Source organism: Vairimorpha necatrix, chromosome 9, assembly GCF_036630325.1.
Source record: "Vairimorpha necatrix chromosome 9, complete sequence".
Lineage (NCBI taxonomy): Eukaryota > Fungi > Microsporidia > Nosematidae > Vairimorpha > Vairimorpha necatrix.
Window position 1 is genome coordinate 327,212 of NC_088824.1, and position 18,258 is coordinate 345,469.

Consider the following 18,258-nt stretch of genomic DNA (forward strand, 5'->3'; position numbering starts at 1 on the left):
AAGACTATTGCAAATTAATCAAATGACCACGAATTTTTTTTGTATGAATATTAAAAGTAATTTACCTAAAATACGCTCATAGTAACAAGAAAAAGGTACAGAAAGATATTTAGTCATGTTTTTATTTTGATAGAATTATAACATAGACTAATAAATCTATGATAATAATGATGAATATAATGTGTATATAGAATAAAGTTACATAATTTTTTAAATTTAAGGATGAAATCTACTATTCAAATAATTAAATGAACTTATTACAGACACTTAGAAATAATGATGAAAATAATCTATAGCATTAATTAAGCTACAAATAATATATAAGTGTGTTTCTATTATTTATATGTTCTAAATACACCTTGTTATTTAAAACATTAAGTTTATTAATGATATATTGCATGTTTGCACATAAGTTTTATTTTGTTTGTATATTTATGGCAAATAAAACACTTTTTCTCGATTTATTGAATTAATTTTCAAAATAAAAACATTAACAAAGTGAATTATGTATTAAGTCTACTTAGCAATTAAAACTCTTTTCCATTTTTAAATATTGAAATAGAATTTAAATTTTTTCAAGTGAAGTATAGTACTTAACAGAAAATTGAAAATGCATTTCGTTAAATTATGTTGTTAACATATCCAATCATTAGTATATTTTTTAGACTAAATCAATCATTAAGATATTATTTCAATATTAGAACATCAATGAGGCTTTTTGACACAAAAAACTTGTTTTTCGTATTTTCCTGACTTTACAGCGCCAAAAAAGACAGAGTGTAACAATAAAGGAATTAATTTGTATGTTTGATAAACTGGTTGTATTAATCAATAACCCAAAAGTTTCCAATAAACTTATAATATTATATTATAATTTTTTTAAGTATTTTATTTGGCTTCAATTTATATAACATTACTTTAATATGTCGTTTTCTGAAGTTGGTTTTTAGTATATTAAAAATTATAAATTATTTGAATCCAATTTGTAATGAAATTTGGCCAGATTTTTGTGTTTATTTTTCTTCCAAAATAAAAAAATTGTTTCCTTAAAAGTTTTCTCTAGAATGAATATCATATTATGTAAAATTTTAAAATAATATAATATAGTAAGAGATTATTAATTTACAATAAAATGCAAAAGTTTGAACCCTCAACTCATATTTAAAAACTCCTACATTCTCTCATGAGATATTAAACATTTTTTGCTTGCCCCAATTTTCAATGAAAAGCAAGAAGCGCATTATTTGAAATTTTGTTGATTCAATGATCAATATTTACTAAATATATTTGATGATTTTTCATAAATAGAATTTTTTCAATAAGCTATTTTGTGAACTTCTATAAAAAAAATAAAAGAAAATGATCAAATTTTGAAATACAAAGCTATTTTTCTTTAAAAAATTTGATTTTCAAAATTTATACTTGTCTCCATATTTTAAATATAAATGTTTATTGTCTTTTACACCCCGTTTCTTATCTCACAATTACTAAAATGCGCCAGTCCTTCCGTCACTATCTTCATGTCTAAACATTCCCTCTTGAAGATAATTTCTGCGTTGCTTATTGGCTTGTAATATTTCAGATTAAATCTGAAAATATAATCTAAAAGAAACACAAGGTCATAATTTCTATCTTGTTCTTCATAATCTACTACTGTATTAGGTAGAAGATGTCTAATTCTCTCTTTCAGATCTTCTGATACAATTTTAATATTGTCTAATATTAAAATACTCTTAGGAATCTTTTTAAGTCCAAACATTAGGGCATTTGTTTTTTTATATTTCTCATTAAATGCAATTATAAGACACACTACACCATTTTGACACATTGAAACATCTTCTTGTATCTTTTTCCTCAAAACCCTTTCTGTTTTGAAGACTTAATCATATCATCACAGACAGTCTTTAGAATAGTAATTTTTTTAATAAAATTGATTCCTATTCTATACAAGAAATAAATTAGAAATCTACTCTCATAATCTACATCTTCATCATTATATTCTTTAATAATTCTTGTATCGAAGATATAAATTTTTTCAAATTTAATTTGTCGTTATTTTCTAGTAATAAAATTATTGTTTCAACAAGACTTTAAAAAATGTTTAATAACTTGATCAAGTCAAAAAAATCGTCTTTATTGACATTTGTGGGCTTTACAAATATCTTAATTGTCTGATTATCGACTTGTGGTTTAGAAATTTTTTTGTACGAACAAACATGTGCTGCTAAGACACAAAAGATTAGGATAAAAATCATGAAAAGATTAGCCCATTGGTTGATGGTAATGCTTACATTGAGCAATTACTGGGCTCGTTTAACAGTGGGATCAATATTGTTTTTACTTTGAATGCAGAATGAAAAACTTGGATGTTATAAATGTCTACGATATTGATTAAGTAGAACTAATGAAATTTGTGTGTCCAGCTACAAAAGAACATGCATCTAATGTAAAAACGCACCACAAGGCGAAAAAAACAGTATCCCTTTTGAGGGGACTAAATGATACATAAAGGTATCTAATAAGTATGGCCTAATTGGAGCCCATGGATAAGCACTCTAGAGTGGGATCCTAGAGCTAACTAAGAGACTAGACGAAGTAGGGCTTAGAAGGTCTTGTGGTTCCTATCCTACAAATTCTGTAACACGCTTCAGAAACTAGTGGAAGAATGGTGGTCAACGCAGCCCAATAAAACACAGAGCTGGTGATGTGTCGTGTAATGAGCTGTGTGTGCAATACAGATGATTATAGTGACCTTTGAGTCAGTACGATGATGTTTCTCCTCGGATTATATATAACCATGCTCGTTAAGTATATCCGCTGTGAGGTCACTCTAAACGCGATTTGAGGCATAAATGGGGAGTGATCTCCTAAAGCCAAAGTCCAATGAATACAAGGAACTTGCTGCACCGGCAAGTTGTACGGAGGGAGTTTTATTGAGTAAGATTCTCAAAGTTCCCGATAGATGAGGATCACACCCAAATCCCTCTGGTTCCTACGTAAGGTTTCGCCCTACCTCTTACTTGCAAGGAAAAAAATCAATTTTTATATGTCACTAGGCTTATAATGAAGTTGAACATTTTAGAAGAAGACCCTTTATCAATACAACTTTTTTTTGCAATTAATTTTTCTAATAAATAAATGATAATTTTTTCACTCATAACATGTTTTTAATAAAAAAATTTTGTGTATTGTATTAATTTGAACTTTAATGAATACATAAGATACATAATTTCTTCAAATTCGATAATGACACATTTGTAACACCTTCCATGATATGTTAGATGCAGACCATAATGAAATCTAATAACAATCCAAATGCGAAGCTTTTGAAAATTAGAACTAATAGCGATTTCAATTTCAAATAAAAAAATATTTGTGGCATAAATAGTGAGTTAAATGATTTGAATTATTTAAAGAAAGAAACGAGGAAAGCGTATTTATGTAAAGACTATAACTAACAAATTGAATTAGACTTAATTGTATTAGATACATTTGATCCTCAAGACCAAGATAAAAATCTCATCAAAAAATTTATGAAATGAAGCACGCAACAAAAGGCATTTAAAATTCTAATTCTAGCATCTTTTGTGTTCTACTAAAATAAGAAAAAAAAATCCGAATATGAGAATAAAATCAATCATTTTTTAGAAAATAAAATGGGGTTAAAGAATCACTAAAAACTAATAGTTTGCGTTTTGTAAATTGTATTAAATTCGATTAAAAAGTACATGACCGTTTGAACCCCGCATTGGGAAATGAATTCGCTCTGAAAATTTTCAGGACTCCCCTAAAAATGGCAAATTTGGCAAAAACAATGTTTTTTTAGACAGATACCCTTTTAGTGATAAAATGAATTTGAACATGGAAAAAAAAAAGGTTTTCGTTGGAAACATTTGATACTGAATCGGCGTGCGCCTTGCTCGTTTTTGTAACTAGTAATAGTACTGCAATTTTCTTGAGGTAATACAAGATAATGTATAAACTGTTTCTTTTATGATCACTAATCAATGAGTAGCATTTGAGGCTAAATTAAACAAGCAAAGAGATATAGCACAGGACTGTGAATCACTTCATCGGTGCTGTAAACCCTAGCGATTTTGAGACACAATCCTAAATAATTTAGTTGGTTTTAGCTCATTTTTTTTAAAAAAATATTCGATCCAGATATGAATTAAGCCAGGACGAATACCGTGAGTACCTTTTACAATTTTGCTGGCTTCTCAAATCCCCCAAAATCAACGGATAAATCCGCTTATTTCATTATTAAAATAAATTGTTAAGTCTCTTTTTTTATAATTTTTTTTATTTTTCTCTTTTTTGAATTTTCAAAGCGGGTTCATTTATCCAAAGCGAGTTACAAACGGTCATGTACCGATAAAATGTTGTAATAATGTACTTGAAAACTGCTTTTACACAATGTAGGTATGCTACTGAATTATAAACGAAACAATTGCCAGAGTTTATAAATAAGATGACTTAAGATTTCTTTGGATACCCGAATTATAGTAACTTAATTTATAAGAAAATTTGGGTGAAAGATACCACAGTACCCCACATTTGAATGTTTACTTTATTTTTTCGAACCCCAAAAACGAAGTGCAAAAAAAGGAGGAGCAGGAAGGGGACAAAAATTACTAAGCACTTACGACATTAAAAATAACAAATAAATATATATTTATGTACAGAATTATATTTTAAAATAAGATGTATTAAGAAAATGCCTTTTTTAATAACATTTCGAACGTATTTATAGGATTATTTCTTTTAAAAGTAAATAAATTAAGATAACGATTTATATCCTTTTCAGTCCGATGTCTGGCAGGAATCACTCTTTTAACACCCGCCCAAGTCCCTTCAATCGTGTTAGTATGAACACCATTCTCTGGATTTATAAAACCAAGAGAATAATTAACAGTATAGTGTTCATACAACCCAAATTGATTTAAATTTATATAACCTTTCCAACAGTCGGTAAATATAATACTTCCGGGACTTACATATTTTTTTATTAATCTTTCAAGAGTTTCGGCTTTTCTGTTTTTTACTTTTAGAAGCACTAGACTTCTTTCGGCTGTTCTTTCCACCATCCTAATTACCCACACACCGTCAACTTTGTGGCCTTTGTTGTATTTTCTCTTTCCGAATTTAGATTCATTAATCTCTACAATTATACCTGGACCTCCTATTTTTTTATTGCCAGTTATATGTTTACTACTTTTTCTGATAATTCTATAGATTGTTTTTTTGTGGATATTAAGTAGGTTTTTTATCATTCTGAATGTTGTATTTTCAAACAATAAATATATAACCTGGCATATTTTTAACCAAGACAATTTAGCATTAAAAAAAGGCTTCTTTTTCGTTATTATATATTCTTTTCGACATGCTCTTGTGGTACAACGCATTTGATTTTGTATTTCCATACGTCGATGTACATTTCCAAGGCATACTGGACAAAATCTGCCTTCTAATGTTCTCAGAATCATTTTTTCCATTATTTTCTCGACATCCTTATAGAGATCTGTCATTTTTAAGGGCTATTAAATAAAAACTAGGATTAAGTAAATAAATTTGTATAAATCTTAATTTTTTTTTATATCATATATTTAGTTACTAAATTTGGTTTGAAATTCAATTTTAAGTCATTTTATTATTTAATTATGTATTTTTACTATCATAAAGACCTAGTAATTTTTGTCCCCTTCCTGCTCCTCCTTTTTTTGCACTTCGTTTTTGGGGTTCGAAAAAATAAAGTAAACACCCTCAAATGTGGGGTACTGTGGTACCTCACCTCCGAAAATTTAAATTATTTGTATTTATTATATGTATTTATTTATCATAATTGGGGATCAAAAATATTAGAATATACAACATTCCCCCTCCAAGACGGTTAGTCTCCTACATCACCATTGACCTTAAGCAATTTTTTCAAGTCATAATGTCTCTTTTTAACATATCGCTTATTAGATAGCTTCACAACATACGAGTCTCCAGGGCATATCACCATTATAATACCTTCGTCTAAAAACCTTCCCTTTTCATATTTATTACATCCTTTGATGTTTTCTTTCTTAGCTATCCTTACTCGTTGTCCTTCAATAAACGCTCTCTATATATTCTAACAAATCTTTTACTGTAGTCTCCTTCTAATCCATTTAATATCATCGCTTTTCCCGTATTGTCTTTTACCGCTTCATTGGAAGTACTTCTTATACATTCATGGTAACTATTATTATACATTTTAAAGCTTTCCATCATTATGTCTTCAAAACTCGCCGTCTCTTTAATCATTTTCAATATTAGCTCTCTAAGCGTTCCTATAACTCTTTCAACTCTACCATTGCTTCTATGAGACTCGACACTCACCTTATTATGGGTAATATCCAATTTTCTACACAAATCCTTAAAGTCAACATTATCAAATTCCTTCCCATTATCCGTTATTATTTCCTTCGGCCTCCTGCCATTTCTACATAAGTTCTCAAAAAACTGAACCACAGAGGATCTCTTCTTTTCGTATAATACACATCCCCACGCTATCCTCGTATGGTAATCTATCTCAACTAATACATATTTGCTCTTATCTCTAAAATCAATTAAAATTAACGCTACTTTTTCTTAAACCTGCTTGTAGCAACAAAATCACATCCTGCAGACTTTTTCCTATTGTAAATTTGACACTCCTCGCATCTTTTTATCATTTTCACCATATCTTCTTTTATTCCTGGCGAATAATAATCAAACTTCATGGCATAATACATGCTTCCTAGACCTCTGTGCCCATGCTCTTAATGATAACGTCTCATAATCTCATCTCTTTCTTCTATTTTAGGAATCAATGCTTTCCTTCCCGAATCAAATTTCCAGTATTCTTTACCGTCTATTGTCTTGACGTGCTTCAACCATTTACCTTCAATTTGACGCTCACTTCTTTTTTTATCGCTTCTTTTCTTGGATCAACCTCCTCGTGTATCCTACTCAAAGCATCCGCCACGACCATATGTTCTGGTTTCCTGTAATCTATTTCAAAGTCAAATTCTTGGATCTTTTCAATCCTTCGATTAATTCTATAGTTATTAAAAACGGCTTTCTTCTTATTTCCGCCAATGCTTTGTGATCAGTTTCTACTTAAAATTTTCGTCCTCTTAACTCATACTCAAATTTCATTATTCTTAATATATGGCATACATTTCCTTTTCACTTATACCAAATCTAGTTTCCGTCGGGGTGAATTGCTTCGATGCCCATTGTACTGGCACTCACTCTTTTTTATCATTCTTCTGGATGAGTACTGCGCCCATTCCTATATTGCTTGCGTCAGTTCGTTAAAAATTCAATGTCTTAGTTTACAATTTTCAACTTTATCATACTTCATAACGTTTCCTTTATATTTTCATACTCTTTCAAATCATCAGTACAATTCCATACTTTAATATTACCTTTAAAACTTTCAGTCATATATAATGTCTTCTCCGCATAATTCTTAATAAATAATTGAAACCTTTCCTTCAGTTTAAGAAACTTCTTATATCAGACACATTCTGCAGTGTTGGAAACTCTAGTGCTTCGTTTTTCTTGATTTTAAACGGCATCATATCATCCCCGTTTAGTGTAACTCCCAATAACTTGACTTCCTTTTGGCAATACTGATTTTTCTTTGAATTTATCCGCATATTATTCCATTCTAACAATTTCATCGCTTCTACAAAAATTTATCATGTTCTTTTCTAGTCGTTGCATGAATCACTATATCATCCATGTATACTTCTATTTTACCACCCAAATGTGTATCTTAAATCTTATTCATAATTCTCTGCATGATCTGAGGCGAGTTTATAACCCCCATGACCATTCAATTCCACTCATATACTATCTTATCATACTTAAATGCAGTCTTATCCTTGTCTTGCTCTTTTATTTCGATTCCATAAAAAGCCTCCTTAAGGTCTATAACACTGAAAAACTTCGATCCTTGCGTGTTCCTTATGATATCCCTAATGTTCACTAAGTCATAAGGGTCTTTCTCCACTAAATCATTTAATGCCATGAGATTGCTAACCAGTCTTATACTTCCATCTGGCTTAACTAAAGCTTTAATCGGATTTCTCCATTCCGACGTCGATCTTCTTATGACATTCCTTGTCTCTAACCTTTGAATATATTTTCTCAGCTCTTCTTTATGCGCTTGTGGCACCTGCTGACCTTTCCTTACAACTTTCTTACCTTCTTCAGTTCTGATTCTGCATTTTTCAATTTTACAATATCTTATTTTCTCTTCATCGTTGTCTACAACGTTCCTAAACCTCTTTCTCATGTCTTCTAATGTTAGACCGTTCTTTCCTACCTCATCATAACATCTTTTATTTTTTGTCTTCCATTCTTGTTTCTTTTGTCTTTTAGCATCCCATGTGTTCCTATAAGTCCTTTCATCACAGCTACTGCTACCTTCTTCTTTAATACTCTCTCATTCGTCTTTATTCTTAACATTTCTATATCTATTATAACACATCTGACTATTATGTCCCATTCTTGAACAATTATAACATCTCATTGTTCTCTTTTCAAATATTCTTTCCTCTCTACTAATATTTCTAATCTCCTCTGCCACCATCTTTGTGACCTCCTCAATCATCCGTAATCTCATACCCTTTTCCTCCTGTACTTTAACCAATTCCTCTAATTTGGTTTCCATAACTTTCCAATGATCTCCAATCTTAATATTCTTAACCATAAATTCTTTCAACTCATCAGTTTCAAGATCAAAAAACTCCTTCTTTACATTCTTCTCAAAATCATAATCAGACAATATTAGTCCATAAACAATCCTCTTAAACTCTTCTAATAACCTTCTGGCCTCTTGATTCAGCCAACACTTGTTAGCTCACAATTCGGTATCGCCCCCATGTATTTATTCTTCAAATAGGGTTTTTAAAATATAAGAATATATAACATATATATAAGCACATTCTAATAGAAACGATAAATTATCTGAAAAAAAACATAAAAATTCATAATTACAACATAAGGATTTGTTCTTAATTAAAAATATCCCAATAAATGAATTTACGAGCTTACAAACAAAAATTAAAAATTAAAAGCAAAGTCACAAATTTTGTAAAAAAAATAAACAAAATTGACCAAATTGGTCAAGAAGTTAAAGAAGTAGTAAAAAAATGTAAGATTAAAATCAGATATTTAACAAATCATAGTCCACATTTAAAAATATTTCACTATTACGAAAGACAAAAAAAATCTATTTAACCCTATGAAATGATTTTTTTAATTTAAGAGAATTTATTATTTGTTAATTTTCTTTGAGATTAAAAAAAAAAAAGTAATCCAACAAAAAATAAAAATGATCAAAATATTCATATTAATATATTTCTATTCAAATCGAGAACATATCAATCTTAAGTAAAACATATATATGTTTTTAGTTGAATATTTTAGAATCCATAAATTATAAAATAATTCAAGAAAACGATAATTTTTTACTTCTTAAAACTGTTTTATATGATCACATGGTATTTTAAGAAAAATTGCAAATATATGGTGTCGTATCCGCCTATAAATATTATATATATTCACCCCTGTGCAATTTAGAATAATAAAGCATTAGACATGGCAACAGCGATAAAAACTGTTGGCTGCTTCAGTAGAAAATTGAAGTGATAATAAATACATGTTTGCGTGACAGAACGTTTGCGGCTAGTGTTATGGGACTGAAAGAAGTTCAGACCGCTAGACTTGTATGCCCGGGTCTACGGGGACCGGCCCGTTCATGGATAGCCATGGCATTTGAATAAGCGTCCGAACTTGATCTGGCAGTGGTTACTATTAGTCTGAAATTTAGATTTTACAGTTCACAGAAAACTCTGGTCACTCTAGACGAGTTTGTTAAAACGTAAAAACTTGGTAACCTAGAGACTTTCATAGACTTCTGCAATAAAGAAAACACTCTTATAGAGTAACAAACAACGGAGTACCAAGCAGTCAGCCACATAATAATCAAGAAATCACTTTCAGGCCTCAAATCAATTATTTGTGAATTTGCTAGTCAATGCCAAGATTGGAGTGAATTCCTGAGGCGCACAAAGGAAGTTGCTTGATAACATTCCCTATAAAAAGTAAGCAGACTAAGACGGACGAGATTCCAGATAACAGGGCTTTGAAGGTCGTACCGGCGAAGAAGGGAAGTATACCTACACCATAGAAAACTACAAGATTAACATCTGTTCCACTAACCCCTGCTACATAAAAGTAGAATTAAATCGTAAACGACATCGAGCATTAATCGATACCGGAGCCATTGTCCTCCTGATACCTGCAAGAGTCCTCGAAGGGACAAATATCAGATTGACAAGATCTTCAACGATCATACGAGCAGCCTCAGGGACACCACTAATGATTACAGAAAGATGTATAGATAAAAATTTTAGGGCAGGAGACGCTTTAATTACTTTCGGCCCGACCGTCACAGAACGAGCACCGGACTTATAATCTTAGGAGATGACGATACGGACGAACCCCATATTACTTGAACAACTGATCACTAAATTGCCGATACTGTTAAAGGAGCCTCCCCCTGATTAACAAAGTCAATTCCATCTCTTCAAAGAGAAATACCACGAACTTGCTCAAAACTAAAATTTCAGAGCTTACACTTTGTAACATGGCGAAGAATCAAATCGAGACAACAGTAGCGAAGGCAATTTTAAAAAAGCGGAAAATCCCTTGCAAAAATGAAGAGGAAAACACACAATAGATCAAGAATAACATGGAGCTGGGGGTATTAAGAAATGTAAGAGCCCCGGAACAGTAGAGTTGTTCCAGTAACAGAACCTGATGGGTCGATCAGCTCTGTCTAGATTACAGAGAGCTCAACAAGATAGCAGTAAAAGATAAATACCTCTTCCACATATTTGCCAATTCTGGACGATCTAGCTGACGCGTCTATCTTTTTGACATTAGATGCTACGTCAGGATATTATCAAATATCCCTTGAAGAAGTAGACAAAAGAAGACAGCATTCAGCTTGAAAAAAGGACTTGAATATTACAGAATGCCGTTTGTGCTATGTAATGCCCCAGCTACTTTTCAGGGAACTATGATAATATCTTTGTGAAAGAAAACAGAAAATTCGTCGTACCATACTTGGATTACATTATTATCTATTCTGATAATCATTAGGAACACCATAAACACTTATAATCGTATTGAATAGCCTAAAGGCAGCAGGATTCGCCATAACAGGAAGAAATTAAAATTCTAGGGAATATAGTAAAAACAAGACGATCAAACCAGACCCAGAGAAGGTCAAAGCATAAGGAGTATACGGAGCCGACGAATATTCCTCAACTACGGTCGTTTTTTCCTCATAAATTACTGTAGAGAGTTCATCACAACTTGTAAGCGATGCAACCCCTTTATAGGAACTGTTTAAAGGAGAGTCAAAACGAAGTGTTAAGAGTATTTCTCTCGGTAAAAAAGCGAAACAGGCATTCGAACATCTAAAGAGACTGCTCACAGAAGAGACAATACAATAAGATTGATCTCAAGAAACCGTATATTTTGACTACGGATGCGTCGGAGCAGAAAATAGGCGCAATCCTCTCACAGATTGGAAATTATGGGAAGATCACTTAGTAAGTGCATTCAGCAAAAGATTAGAGAAAGCACATAAGAATTACTCTAACACAGACTTAGAGCTCTTGGCCGTATTAAAAGATATCGAGAACTATAGACACTTTCCCTAGGCATAGAGTTTATACTAAAGACGGACACAAAGCACTGACTTATTGATGGAAAGCCAAGAACCCTACCAGTAGATTGCTGAGATGGAATGATGTTGCAGGAGTATGCATTTCGATCAACCTACATAAAAAAAGGTTTAACGGAGCAGACGGGTTAAAGACAAACTTTGACAGTTAAAGATATAAATAGCATCGAAGCTACAGGACATAGTGGTGAGAACAGACTGTAGATCCTAAAATCCTACAATCTTACGTTGAACGTACTAGCGCCAGTACGATGAGCTTCATGATTTTCGTAGGCACAAATGAGCAGGAATGCATAATGACATCAAGGAACAAGTAGAAAAAGTAAAACGTGCTTGAAATCGGGATGCCCATTACAAACACAAAAAACAAAGTCATATATCAGAAACCGAACCAAACATGGGCGATAAAACTCATGGGGCGAATCTGCGACCCTTCGGGCTAAAACAGCTTTATTTTCATTGCTATTGACCATTACTCTAAATTATTCGAAACAACGTGATTTATTATAAAACAGGGTCGACAATAACGGGAATAATTCAGAATTGATTATTGAGAAACATGGCATTCCGGAAAGAATCTTGATTCACAAAGGGCTAAAATTTATAAATTCTGACGTCAAAGACCTGTCCAAAATGAACCGTATTGACTGATAATACAGTTCACCAGAACATCACAGAACTGTAGGCGCAGTAGAAAGAAAACATCAGACGTTAATAAAAATACTAAATAAACCGACAGATTTCGGAAGATTAAGCTGGAGAAATAAACTTGCGGAAGCCACGAGATGCATCAACCTGTCCTATAATCAAAGCATAGGAACATCCCCGTCTATGTTAAGAGAGAATAAATTGCCGATGCTTCCTATAAAGAAAGCGCTAGACAAGGAATAAGTGACATATTCAGCGGAGGAAACAAAGAGCAAGTGCGATGAAAACTTCGAAAAGTACAAAAAAACAATCTTGAAATGGAAACTAGAGGTGACGGCAAAGCTAAACGTGGGCGATAAAGTTTAAATATATCGTGAGACCAAAAGCGGGAAGTTCAAGTGCAATTGGGAAGATGGATATGTGATCATAGAAATAATTTTACCCAATGCCTTTATAGTAAAAAAAGAATGGAAAAGTAAACAGGCTTAACAAAGCACGAGTTAAAGCAGATGCTTCAATTAAGGGGTAGAGCTGTCGTATCCACCTATAAATATTATATGTGCTCAATCCCTGCAATTCATTAGTATAGCATTTGACATATAGCATATAAGAAATGAAATCTGTGTAAAAATTTCCCACAAAAAGCGTGTAAACGTGAAAAAAACACCTTTTTGTGTTTTTTCAACCAACATGCTTATAATAATATCTCTCAAAAGTTTTTTATTTTTTGTATGTTTAAATTTTAAATGCACGATTCTAAGTATTTGCCTTCTAAAGAAACCCAGAGGAGCTACCTCAAAGCAAATACAATTCTATGATGTTAATAATTTTATTATTGTTGTGGCTCGTTGGGCCATGAGTACGGGGCATTAAGTCTTCCTTGTCATTGGGTTACAGGGGTAATGGTAATTAGGATGGTTGTTGTTGAAGTGTGTTGTCATCCTTCGAATTGTTGGGGTGAGAAATAAATTTAAATAAATATTCGATTTTTGGAATAGATCGGTCGAATGGTCTATTTTCCAAAAAGGGAAAATTGATAAAATAAAAATAAATAATTTGTGGTATTTATAATACCACACCTTCAAAGAGGGGTTCTCTCCCTATGGAAAACTTTGAAAAAAGAAAAGAAAATTTCTAAGAAAAATTACTTATAAATACGCACGATAATTAATTCGAAACTTTTATATCATTCCGTTATTAAATATTATATATTAAGCTTAAGCACATTTTTTATATGTGTAATAAAATCATTTTAATGTAAATTACATTTTTTAAAATTTTATTCATAAATTTTTATTGCTAAAATTTTTGTCACGGAATACAAAGAATTTTTTTTATGATTAAATAGACCGTTTAATGTATAAGTTAGACGATCGTGAATTCAGGTTTTTTTTTATATATCTAATAAAGCATCTGATCCTAAAAACATTACTTTTGTATACTATCTAAATTCATTATTTATAGTACGTAAGTATATAATTCTCTAAAAGTACTAATTAATTAAAATAAATTTGTTTCTATGTTTATATATATAAGTCCATGCAATGTATCTGTGCCCACTGTGGTATAAAAATGGTTTTTAAGCAAATTTGTCATTTTTAATCCTTGAAAATGAAATGTCGAGAGGATGAGCTCATGAACATTTATACAACAACAATATAAAAAAGACTGTAAAGTGTAAAAATGCATCGCTGATTGTAAAACAACTACAAAATAAAATTTGTAGCTATAAGTGTTTGGGAGCTTGTAGAATCAAAGTGTTATTATAAAAGACATTTTATTTTATTACAAGAAAACAAGTATTTTAGATATTTTATTAGTAATATAATATAATATTGTAAAGTTTAACAGATCGCCATAAAAAAATTCCTGTGTACTGTAATAAATGTATACAACATATAATCAAAAAACAAATTTTTTGTATAAAACAAAGTTTATAATTTAACTGGTAAAATATAAGGAACAGTAATAATATTAAAAACAAATTAAAGCAATTTTGTAAAGTTAAATACAACAAAGGAACCGTTGCGATGGGGTATAAGGGGTTGGAATGGTTATAAGAAATATACAAAAAAGAAAATAATGATTTCTGTATATAACAGAAAAGCTTACACTCTAAAAAAATTCTTGAAAGATTATGTATACTAAAAATCAATAACACATAGTGACTGCTTAAGCCTTGCACTATTTTAAAAGACTACTTTTTTGAGTTGTAAACTGTTGATCATCTACTTGAATTTGTAAACAATTCTAATAGCTGTCATACTATAGCTATTGAAAGAAATTGGTTTGGAGTAAAAAATGAAACTACAGCAAGACACAGAACAAGAACACTTATTACTGACTAATAAAAAAGATTTATGTTAAGAAGAAAGTTTAAAAGTGAATTGATTACAAATATTATTAAATTAATTTGCTCTTTCTTTTTTTCGTTTTGAAATTCCATAAAGGGTATCTTTTTGGTACCCGGAACGAAACAGATCATTAAAAGCAAAAGGTTAAGGACCAAATAATAGATGATAATCTATATATTTACAAATAAAGAGAACTAATCATATTACTATTAAGTGGAGGTGCAGTGTAAGGCGCTAATGCCTCGGCTAATAGTAGTATTGTTTACGTCAGCAATCTCGAATCCTGTATTTATTCATTGTCCATAATCATGAATCAAATGCTGAATCGGTCTGTAAGAAGAACAAAATAAATAAATGAAACAAAAAATTATCTCTAGCAAAGATTCTCCTAGAAACATTTTATTTCTTGCCTTAAGAGGAGCAGGGGAAGAAACAATCGCCGAGTAAGCCCTACGAGTCTATTACAAGAATATTAAGGTATTCTAGGATAAATTTCTTAACTCAACCAAACACCAACCAAACTTTGGGTTTATGTGCTGATTTACTAATCAGGAATGCGGGCGAACAATGGTATCAATATGGGCCTAAAGATTTTGCGAGTGATGAACACAATGATAAGGCTCTAAGGCCTATTCCCGTGAATTTTTTTATAAAAGGGGACCCTTAAAAAAAAGAATCTATATTATTTATTTCGAATTAAAAGTTTTAAGAGAGTTAAAAAGGCGTCTTTATTGGTATTGGAATTGTGAGTTTTTAATTTATTCTCCTCCAAACATATTCTTCTATATACCCTGGTATTTTTTTTTCGTTTTGATGTCAGATTTGAAATTAAATCATTCACATTCTATTAAATTAGTGTGGTACCCATCAGCATCGTATATCCTTCCTCATGATTCACGATTTTATGTACTATGCCAATTCCAGCAATAGCGTATGGGTAAGATCTGAGGCCATAGTATTTATTACAGACAAAAGACTAATATTTTCAGGGTAAAAGTTGGAGAATGTTTCTTTTTTTTATTTGGGATAACTTTAAGAACTAGTTTTTTCTTCAAACGCACCAATTATCCATGTAGCTTTACTAATTGAATCATACGTTTCAGATGGTGACTTTAAATGTTTTCCTTTAATTATAACACTCTCATACACTTGTATTGGGTGCTCTTCCCCCAGAATCTCCCACGTTGTCATGTTATCTTCAGTTATTACTTCTAAAATATTCAGTTTAATTCTTTTTATAGTATTTAATAAGACAATAGTATTTTTATTAATATTATATTCATAATTTATTTCGAGTCATGAATATATTATAAATAAGTATTTGCTTGTGTCTATCTTTGGACTTGAAATTTTTAGACCCGGAAAAACTGATTTGGATTTTCTACACAATAAGTTAGAACATCTGAATAGAAAACTGTTCGAATAATAAATGTCATGTTCCAAAACCATGCTCTCGTAACATTTTGAGCATGTTTTAAATTCTTCAAGTAAGCCATGCCTTTGAATAAAGGCCATGGATGCTTCATTTGAAGAAAAAATGTCAGATCTCGAATTTCTTGGTTCTTGTTCAAAATTATTCATTTTTTAGGGGTTGTAAAAATTTCCCAGTTTAGGGCCTATCCCCGGGAAATGCCGTATTTTTTACGTTCATTACCCGGATAGGCCCTGGCGCCAATGATAGTATAATAATTTAAGATACAGATTCGTCTATGGAAAAATTGGCACAGTATGACATGTGGGTGGTAAATTGGACCTTTGCGGTAGTCCCAATTCCGTATTATCAACTTTGTACCATTAGTTTTATCCGTGATGCCCATGCACTCAAGATAATATTTACAATTTGAAAGATAAAAGTTGTGAAACCTATTTTTTGTTCTGAATGGTAAAGAGAAGCTTCCAGAGCTCAACCCAAGGTTTATTAAAACAAATTTGAAGTATGCTGCAATAAGAGCATTTTCCATAGTTTCCCCGATTGTCAAATTTCAGCTTGTTTTTTTCGCTTAACCCAGGCTATTGATAGACGTGTTAAAAGTTCGGGGGTTCATCTGTTTACACATGTAAATCTATGGTTAAAATATTTCTTTTGTCTCTTACGGCACTCATATGTTGAATATGACGAAATATTATCTTCTTTTTTGGAAATATAACAAGAAAGGAGTTTTTCGGAATGCTTGACTGAGTTATATTTCTATTTCTTTACAAATTACATTGATTTAAGATACCGTTTTCCGCCGAATTTGTGGTACACGCAAAATAATATAAATTTAGATTTTCAAGAACGTATATGCCATTGAAGGTTGTCATAATACCTTTAAAGACACATTTGGTACAAGTAGCTACAGTTTTCATTTATTAGTAAGCAATTTTAAGAATAAAGAAGATATAGTTAGAATCAAGATAATGCAACGACCCGTTTTAAATCATGTTTTCGAACGTAAACAAAAATACATTGATAAAGAGAAACGGCTAACAGAATTTTTTAATAAAACTGAAGTTGAAGGTTTTGGTGCAGATTTTGTCTTTATAATTATTGAACTATTAAAGTTTTATTTTCACTTTTATTTTTCGGAAGTTTCGTCCCGGCCATATGGGTTAAAATAATATTTATGGGTCAAAAACGTCTCAAGTAGAGCTTTTAACCCCATACAATATCATCTTTATTTAATTACCTTTTACATATTTTTATTTCGATATTAAGTATTACCCCTTTCAAAATCCTCATAAATTTTTTTTTCAGTTCTAACCCACTGAAGTTTTTGTTAATGTTATTTAGATGTTATAATCAGTACAAAAATACAAACATGATATTAATATTTATAGGTATACTTTAATATGTATAAAAGTCTACAATCATACAATTAGTGACACCCTTTTTTGGCTTACTTTTTACTTGACATTATAAACCTAGAACTCTTTGTTATTGCATTATTACATAACTTCTTATATTCTACTGTGTTTAAGGGTAAATAGATTCACACTGGCCACATAATATTTGTGCCAATCACTAAAGATTTAAATTTTTCAAAATGAAATTCAAGATATCCTACTAAGACACTTTTGTTCTTAAGAAAAATCTAAATAATAAGAAGGCTTTGTATAATTTCGTAGTAATTAAATTGCTTTCAAAATATTGTTTTTATCTTAAATTTAGTTTTGTATCTGTGCGAAGAAATATAAGTTTATTTGACTAGTGTTTATCTAGTTTGAAAAAAAATAAGAAGGAATTGCATCTGTAGACTGAACAATATGAGTTAAAGTCACTATTGAAATAATTGTCATGGAGCAAAGTAAATGACAGAAGACAAAGCCTGTCTATTGGGCATAAGAATATAAATATCTTCATAATCTAAGGTGCCTACATTCTATGATGTGGTTAGTAAGGTATATGATATAAATGTTAACAATGATTATTTATTATAAAATTTAACTTCTATGCATAAAGCAAAAAGATATAATCATCTAGAAAAATGTATCTAG

At 30.9% G+C, this 18,258-nt stretch overlaps 2 protein-coding genes across 2 annotated transcripts; one reads left to right on the forward strand and one right to left on the reverse strand.

The window, feature by feature from the left end:
• Nucleotides 1-1,459: 1,459 nt before the first annotated feature.
• VNE69_09063 (uncharacterized protein) lies at nucleotides 1,460-1,759 on the reverse strand (the record flags this gene model as incomplete). Its single annotated transcript, XM_065474581.1, has 1 exon — nucleotides 1,460-1,759. The coding sequence occupies one exon, from the start codon at nucleotides 1,757-1,759 to the stop codon at nucleotides 1,460-1,462; it is 300 nt and encodes a 99-aa protein (XP_065330653.1).
• Nucleotides 1,760-9,057: 7,298 nt separating this feature from the next.
• VNE69_09064 (uncharacterized protein) lies at nucleotides 9,058-10,500 on the forward strand (the record flags this gene model as incomplete). The annotated part of the gene is made up of 3 exons (XM_065474582.1): nucleotides 9,058-9,208; nucleotides 9,991-10,100; nucleotides 10,165-10,500. The coding sequence occupies 3 exons, from the start codon at nucleotides 9,058-9,060 to the stop codon at nucleotides 10,498-10,500; spliced, it is 597 nt and encodes a 198-aa protein (XP_065330654.1).
• Between the last annotated feature and the right edge of the window lie 7,758 nt (nucleotides 10,501-18,258).